Source organism: Triticum dicoccoides, chromosome 4B (assembly GCF_002162155.2).
Source record: "Triticum dicoccoides isolate Atlit2015 ecotype Zavitan chromosome 4B, WEW_v2.0, whole genome shotgun sequence".
Lineage (NCBI taxonomy): Eukaryota > Viridiplantae > Streptophyta > Magnoliopsida > Poales > Poaceae > Triticum > Triticum dicoccoides.
In genome coordinates, this window is record NC_041387.1 from 45,307,764 (window position 1) to 45,316,845 (window position 9,082).

General features: G+C 48.9%; 1 protein-coding gene across 1 annotated transcript in view; it reads left to right on the top strand.

Annotated features, from left to right (window-relative positions):
• Positions 1 to 1,859, top strand: part of LOC119294899 (COMPASS-like H3K4 histone methylase component WDR5A) — a 6,861-nt gene extending 5,002 nt beyond the window's left edge. Inside the window, exon 2 of the mRNA XM_037573181.1 lies at positions 1,266 to 1,859. Coding sequence (XP_037429078.1) covers positions 1,266 to 1,574 — 309 coding nt within the window. The 3' untranslated portion in view covers positions 1,575 to 1,859. The remainder of the gene's footprint in view (positions 1 to 1,265) is intronic.
• Positions 1,860 to 9,082: the final 7,223 nt, after the last annotated feature.

Sequence of the window (9,082 nt, forward strand, 5' to 3'; positions counted from 1 at the left end):
CCACAGTTGGAAGATCTGAGTGAGATTGTCGAGAGCAGTTACCCATATTTGGGTTGTGAGGGTTCTCCGTATGGAAGTTCATTTTATTTAGGGTTCATTTATGCCTAATACCTTGAGTTGATAATTGACTTCTATCATGCTATGCCCTTCTTCAGTCATATGTAGGGGCGTCAAAATTTCTTGTGGCAGTCCTGACTGTTCAATAGATTCTGCACTTCTTAGATACAATTCTTCCAAGCAGTTCTCTATAAAGCTGAGCTGGCCAATCGGCAGGACCTTGTATATCTTTACAGCATGGAGATCATAAACCATGTTTTTCACCAACAGGATGGAAAGAAACAAAAAGAAGCTGTTGTCTGTTAATATTCTTTTACATTACATAAGATTCTTAAGGGTGAAGGTGTTGTGCAAAGCACACTGTTAGAGCCGCATCAATCATTAGCTGTCTAACCTAGCGGAGTGTCATATGAATCAGACCCAGGAGAGAGTGCCTTGACCCATGCCACCATCCCTGCTTTAAGGAAGACCATTTTCTGTACTGCAATCGATTATAATTTGTCAACATCGTGATCATCGTGGCCCTCTTCTAGTAGTTCCATATCCTTAGAGTACTACAGTGCTCTAGCTATTTTACACACTGGTGTTCTTCTAATGTAGGCATTGCCATGTCTGGTGTATGTTCCCAGATAATTTTGCCCTGCTCCTTAGGCCCTTGTACAATGGGGAACGCTTATGTACAGGTGCTTAAGGAGAGAGAGTATGCTCGCTTCCTAGAAAAAATTGGCACCTACAATGGGCAGTGCCTCGTACAGGTGCTTAGGCTGGATTAATACATGTGATTAAGGAGAGGGAGTTTGTTTGTTTTACCATCAAAAGGCTGAAGCATCGGTGCCAACCGGAAGCAAACTTTGGCTTCCGCTGCTTCTCTGAAGCACCTGGTCAAGTGCCCAGGAGCAAAAAAAACCGTTTTTTTTTCCTTGAAGCACCTGTGGACGCACCTGCATTGTACAGGGCCTTATCATGCTTGTGGACCACTCCATGCATATTGGGATAATTTCAGATAGCTTATGATTTTACTTCATTAGCAAGTCAGCTTTAATGTGTTTTTGGGTGGATTATTAAACATATTACAATAACACCTATGTTTGTAGTGGCATCTAAAAATAAATAGAAACATCAACTGGTCTTGTTTCAGTGAGTATCTAGCACCCTACCTTGATGAACTTATCACAGGATAACGGCTCACATATTGTTCATTTATGCAGAGGCTCTGGAATTTTTCAGCTGGGAAGTTTTTGAAGACATACACTGGCCATGTGAACACAAAATACTGCATTCCGGCAGCATTTTCGATCACCAACGGCAAGTACATTGTGAGTGGCTCGGAAGACAAGTGTGTCTACATGTGGGATCTTCAGTCAAGGAAGATTGTGCAGAAACTGGAAGGGCATACTGACACGGTCATTGCCGTGTCATGCCACCCTAAGGAGAACATGATTGCATCAGGAGCTCTTGACAACGACAAGACGGTGAAAGTCTGGGTTCAAAAGGACGGAGATCAACGAGATGCGTAAGCCAGCTTATTATTTTCTTGGTTGTCATGTGACCTCACTGATGATGGTAGCCAGGTAAGCTACTTGGCTCCCTGAGTAATTATAGATTGCTGCAGTGGAGAATGCGATGCTCCTGGGCTGTGTATTTTCGTCTTGTGTTGCCTTCTTCGCTGCTGTGCGATTTGTAGTGAAATTAAACTGTTCCAGAGAGCCGTTAATGGGATGGTTGTATGGAAGGCTGGACAGATGCAAATGCTTAAACTTTGTTTAACTGGGAAAAACAATGTTTGAAGTTCATTTCAGTCCTTTAGACGATGCCATCATGGGTATAACTTCATTGGAGTACAGCAGAGTGCATAATACTCTGTTGGGCTGGCAAAAATGAGTGGGCTTTCATGTTGAATAGTTTACTAGGCTGACTTGGGCTTATATATGAATCTGTGCAGAAAAATAGCCAGTGAATCCGCTGAATCGTCTTCTAGATGATGGCAATGTTTTCTAAAGAAAAAGAGAGATTGTGTCATTGTTCTTGCAAGTTGCAAGTAACTTGGTTTGATGGCAACGAGTTGGATGGTCCATAGAGCTAGAGGAAGCTAGAGCAGGGCCGCTTTCAGATAACTAGATAACGTTGTCGGGTTTCCTCTAAAAAAAACTGTCCTTTGTGATGCATCCATATAAACTTTTTAAACTGTAAACTGAAATTAATTTTACCTTGATAAAATAGCTATTCTTGCCAAGCACATCTAATATCTTAATAGGCAAAACATGCCAATCGTCCTGTCATCTCACTGTACACAACGAGTGGAGGGAATTATTGGCATGAGACGCGTAACCATAAACAACACACACCCAAACATCAGGAGGATAGCAATTCTATACGCATCTCAACTCTCTTTCTGACCAATTCCACTTGGTTTAACCCCGTAATCAACTCATTCTTCCACGTTCATCACATTTGCTGCCCACAACTCGTCATCCAGCTAAGCCACTTGTCTTGACCCCGCTGTAACCTAATCTCTGACGTGATCGCTGTCCATTTCACGGCGACGACTTGGCATTCTTCTCGAGCGGGAATCCAGCTAGATATCGTCGAGGCTTTCGTTCGCGCCTTTTGTCGCGACGCTAATTTGCTAAATTGTTTTCAAGTTTTGTATGCGGTGTCGCCTTTCCATCCTCAGCAAGCAACGGTGATTGGCATTGCTTAGCTAGCCAACCATATGCATGTGCCGCATACAAAAACTAGTGGTTATCGCCAGTTATTTACTCGCCATGTGCCATAATGAAAATGAGCTCGTGTGTGCATCCCATATCTATCTGTGAAGGGTTATCTTCTTGTTTTTGTTTGTCTTTCAAGTCGCTGAATTCGCGTTGTATGTGTCCGTGTGCTTTGACTTTTGACCAACCGCCGCCCTCCCGCAAGTTGCCTGTCTTCCAAAGCATCTATCTAGCTAGCTAGCTTAAATATTTATACAAATTGGATAATATACAAATTAGCAAATTGTCGAACAATGGGTGTTCAGTAGATATAGAATATTCCTAGATAATTTGGGATTGAACTGTGGATGTGCCCGCTAGCTTCGGGTGGTTTGACTTCCATTTTTGGATAGGCTCTTACCAACGAAGATTTGTAAAAAAAGAACATTTGTGTGGGGGAACTATGATTTGTATTTAAAATGAAAGGAAGATAAGGACAGTGGAAGTTACTTGATATTCCTGCCGATTTTTATTTGTCCAAGCCAAAAAGTGACTGCAAAAGAGTGCACCACAAAGGGCAAAATGCTTGGTGCTTCTCTGCTTGGCTCGCAAGGTGGGGTGGGGGCATTTTTTGATCTGTGCATTACATATGTAGAGTTATGGTTTGGCCCTCTGGCATTTTCTTGGATCTGTACAGTGCAGCTCCCCACAGTTAAATCAAATCTGCTGTTTCAGACAGAGCAGTCGATGCACAGCGATCCCTGAGCTCCACTTGGGAATCAGGATATGATACGCCGTGCACTGCACCAGTAGCCTCTTTTGTAGAAGTATAAAATAAAATAATGTACATGCCAAGTGGTGAGTAAGCCACATCAGACGTGAAGCGACTTCCTTTGCCTTTGGCTGCATGCATGGGACCTTCCTCCAACAGTCCAACTGGACGGGCGATATATGTTTCTACTCCCTCCGTTCCTAAATATAAGTCTTTGAGAGATTCCACTATGCACCACATACGGATGTATATAGATGCATTTTACAGTGTAGATTCACTCATTTTGCTCCGTATGTAATCCATAGTGAAATCTCTACAAAGACTTATATTTAGGAACGGAGGGAGTATATAATTTTTGTCCTAGTGATGCTTCATGTCTCACTCAACTGGCGCAAATTGCCATGTTCACGTACGTACGCCACTGCCATCCAGAGACGAATACAGCACAGATCATGCTTGAAACCTGCTAGTTTCCCCACTGCATTCCTATGTGAACGGAGCTGTTTCCAAGTGCGTGGGCGGAGTCGCAACCCACCCAGGTTCTGGTTTTGGTACAAATGTTTGCATTTTGCCGAATTTATTCCAGGCTTTTCGGCGGTGCTCTTTCACGGGGAGACGATTATTTCCTCGACTACGCGACGCATGTGGTGACTTTGCCAATCTTAAGATTTGCTTGCTCGGTCTATCGTGGTTGAGTGTTCATGCATGTATGTGGGTGTATGTGTCTGTATTGTGTTTGGCAGAAGAAGACTTTTGTCAAACGGATCCCAAGGAAAAAAAATATGTGAAAGGAAAACTTGTTAGGCAAACGGATCTGTCATACTGTACTTGAATGCCAACCAAAGATGAATCACTCATTTGCTTCACTAGGTCCCAACGATTTCTTCATTTGTTGCCCATGAGGGAGGACGGGCAGGGGAGTAGGGGACACCGCCATGCGCCACCCATCATTCTCAGGTGTCCTGTTTTCAGTTTTCCATTTTTGGTGATCCAAGCGTTAGGTGACTACAGTGTCGACTCAACACCGACGACTGATCCATGCACACCACAGCACACTCGTGAGGCCATGCGCGCGTGACGTGTGCGAGTGAGAAATCGGGGCAGACCGACGACCATCCATCTCGATCAGGCGAGGCTAGGAGGGTCCTGCCGCCCCGGCCCCGGCCCCGGCCTGCCGCTGTTCATACGAGCACAGCGACCTTGCACATAGCGGCTTGCCTGTCACGTCCACATTCCGGCGTGTCACCGGCTCACCGGCCGCCCGGCCGTCGAGCTTGACATGTCTCGCTCGAATGGCTAGAGCGAGCAATCGGGTCCATGTTTCCTGCTGCATGGACCGCCGATCGATGCCGACACCGCCCTGTTATCCCTGGTCCAGTCGTCCGGAGATAGCGCCATGGACCGATCGGGACGGCCAGGGCCAGCGTCTGCGCTTCGGCCGGGGATCGATCGGGGTCGACGAGTGCACGACGATGCTTGATCTTGATGTGTTTCTGCCCCGCTGTAGCTGGGATCCGAGGCAGCGCCGTGGATACTTCCCCTCTGGACGGCGAGCGGGGTCCGAATCTGACCTTCGAGCCCGTGAGTGTTGAGTGGCACAGTGCGTGCGTGCCTGCGTACGTGTGGATGCACGGGGTGCCGCGCCCCCGAGCCCGACAGCGGCATGACGGCGCACGCGGGCGGCGGCATGGGGGTTGGGAGCTTGGGCTGGGCCCCTCCCTCTGCCTCTGCCTCTAGGTTGGTGAAAATGTGCATGGCTTCAATAGTACTAGTACAGTACAGTAACACTGAACCAAGCGTTACGTTATTCGTTAGCACGATCGAGATCGACGTGTGTGCTGCGGGCGCCGGGCATTGGTTCTCTGCTCTCTGGCCTTCTCGTGTGCAAGTAAATCTGAACTTCTGAAGACAAATCTCTAGTCTGACGATAAGAGCACAAAATCACTTGTACGGTGAGAGAGTTACTAAGAAAGATGCAGACGGTAAGATTCTAATTTCAGCCGTTCTTGGACTTTGGCGATTTTCTCTGCCGTCAGGTGTCGGCTGCTTGCCCTCACTGACATTTCGATCTCCTTGTTCCCGTCAGTCATCGAGCGTGTTTTTTTCTTTCTCTTTTTGGCAGCCCCGTCACTGAATCGTAGTCCTCTAGATGCACAATCGCTGCTGCCAGTTACCACCACCAAATCGAATCAAATCAGACAGTGGTCGATGGATCAGCGTCTCCCCCGTTGTAGATAATGTCGATTAATTGGACTGTGCACGGGGTGCCAGCCTCCCTCTTGCCGAGGCCTGATGCCACCGTATCCCTTGGCGGCCGTGTAGTGTAGCTTGTGTGTCGCTCATTCTCCAAGATGACTGCATACTCCGACGTCTATGCATATGCATGGTAGATGCACGCCCTTTCTACGCACATGCATGGTAGATGCACGCCCTTTCTACGCATATGGTAGATACCCGGGAAAAAAAACTTGTCAGGTATTCATGGAACTGATGAACATAACACTTCACTCCCCTGGCCTCCTGCGTGTCACCCCTCTTACCTCGCTGCCACTTGTAGTGGTCTTAGGTTTATTCACATTAATATTTACTCCGTATTTTTCAAGAAGTCAAAAAATTGCCACATTAGCATTTCCTCTCACCATCTTTTCTTTGGACCGTAAAATTTTCTTTAAGATGTTTTTTTTTTAAATGGAGGAGGATCCCCGGCCTCTGCATCTGGAAGATGCATGCGGTCACTTTATTAATTATTCACACAAGACCTTACAAAGACATATAACAGTAAGACTAAAGCCACCGTCTAGGCAACATCTGTCGCTACTCATATCCAGTTGATGAAAGGATGCTGATAGTCTGGGCATAATACCAAACAGACCTCACAGCCAAACCTAAACATCTAAGACCCGAGGTCCCAACCAGGACGTCTGCCGGGTATGGGGCACCTATCAGTCCGGCGCATTCCTCAACCAGGACGCTTGCCGGGTATGGGGCACCTACCAGTCCGGCGCATTCCTCAACCAGGACGCCTGCCGGGTATGAGGTCGCCGCAGCCACCTGCCACCAATCCATCTTCAGAGTTGTACTGTTGCATCTACCGTGCCAGGTCTCTCTGCCATCGACGCCACCACGACGCTAGACAACGTCGTCCTCCTGCGCGAGTCTATCCTCGCACATCGAACGCCGAATCTGCACTGCGCCACGCCGTCGAGATCCGTCGCCATCAATGTGTAGGATGAAGCACCGCTCCACCAAAGAAGCCGTCCACTGGTCCCGCGAGATCGAGTGCACCTCCAAGGATGCCGCCCCCAAGGGGGTAACGACACATGATTGCCGCCAACATCCGATCAGCTGATCTAGGGTTTCCCCCGAAGGTATTGAATGGAGCTGGCAGCTTCACCTTGATGATGCCTTCATGAAGAAAACGATGATAAGGGCATCGTCATCACCGGCTGCGACCATCGATCGAAGACCAGGTTTTCACCCGGATCCGTCCCAAGTAGTCCACCCGACAACCTGTGCATTGTCTCGACCGCCTTCAAAGCCCCAGATCTAGCCGCCAAGATCCGGCGACCAACCGCAACAACAGTGCCACCGTAGGAGCCCTGGCGCACCGGCCACTGCCTGAGTGTGCCACCACTGGACCCTAGGAGGAGGGCTCCCACCCGCCTCGCCAAGCCGCGAGAGCCACCGAGATGGATCCCGCGTGCTCGTCACCATCTCTGATCTAAACCAATCCGTAGATCAGATCGCCGTCACAGATCCGCCTTGGACAGAGACTGCACCACGCCATGCCGCCGCGGGAAGCCCTAGCTTCACCGGCCGCCACCATCCAGGGCCGCCGCCCCGGGATCCAGAGAGAACATTGCCGCTGCCACCGGCCATGTTCTGTCGTCGCCAACCGGCCAAGCCGCCGGCCACTGCGACCTCCGCCGCCATGACCATGCAAGCCCACCGACCCCACTCCATGCACAGTGAAAGGATCGATATGGTTGATTAGAGGGGGGTGAATAGGCAACTAACAATTTTTAGACTTTTCTTTAACAATTTAAACCTTGCAATGAAATAGGTTGTCTAGATGTGCAACTACGTGGACAACCTATATGATGCAAAGACAATGAGCACACAAGCAAGCAATGGATATAGCACAAGTAAGCTTGCAAAAGTAAAGGGATAAGATAACCAAGAGTGGAGCCGGTGGAGACGAGAATGTGTTACCGAAGCTCCTTCCTTTTAAGGGGAAGTACGTCTCCGTTAGAGCGGTGTGGAGGCACAATGCTCCCCAAGAAGCCACTAGGGCCACCGTAATCTCCTCACGCCCTCACACAATGCGAGATGCCGTGATTCCACTATTGGAGCCCTTGAAGGCGGCAACCGGACCTTTACAAACAAGGTTGGGGCAATCTCCACAACAATTGGAGGCTCCCAATGAAACCATGAAGCTTCACCATAATGGAATATGGCCTCGAGGTGACCTCAACCGTCTAGGGTGCTCAAGCACCAAGAGTAACAAAATCCACACTAGAAAGTATGGGGGAAGTAAATATCCTTTGGTGGAAGTGTAGATCTAGGTCTCCTCCTTCAAACCCTAGCACATCAACAAGTTTGAGTGGCTAGAGAGAGAGATCGGGCAAGAGAGCTTGAGAGCATCAATGGTGGAGTGAGAGAGGTAAGAGATGGGCGTGGTAGGTGGAGGAACCACCTTATATAGCAACCCACTAAAATCCAACCGTTACTGCGTTTTCAGTACTGCAGCGGTACAACCGCTCCTTGTCCCGGTACAACCGGGACTCACGATATAACTGCAGAACACTACCAGGCGGTACAACCGGGCCATCGGGCGGTAGTACCGGTCATTAGCAAATAACCGGACCAACCGCCCAGCTACCGCACAACTACCGCACCGAAACAGAACGGAGTCACCCTTGAGGGCGGTAGTTGGGCGGTGCAGGGCCGGTGCAACCGCCTGGTCTTGATCGCTTGAGCGGCTAAGGAACGAGTGGAAGAACCGCTCGAACCTCCGGTTGTACCGGCTGAAAAGGAACAACTGGACCAACCGGGCCACCACCGCCCAGCCACCGCATCAAGACAGAAGCTTGACCGGTACATGGGCGGTGCATGGCCGGAACAACCGCTGCTGGACTATGCAGAGTCAGATGGCGGTACCACCGCCTGGAGGCAGCGCAGCGGTACCACCGCTCGACAGCAGCAGAGTAGCGTCAAGAGCCAGCGGTACAACCGCTCGGACGAGCGGTACAACCGCTGGGAACACACAACAAGGATTAGATGAAGATGGAGGCACTCTCTCGATAAGAAAAAAGGGGGGATGGAGGTGAACGTGAAAGGACTCCCCTATTCTATCCACAGTGGATTCCCTCTAGAGTGTACGGGATCCCTACGACCAAAGAGATAAAAGCGTAGAGGATTCTGTCTTCAAATGATTCCTTCGAGAGAGAACCACTAACATGAAAGCCTAATCATTGAGAACCTGAAACAATTAGCACATGATTAGACCAACAAAGGGTTGTCATCATCATCCAAAACATAAGGTAGGGAAATGCCCTTACAA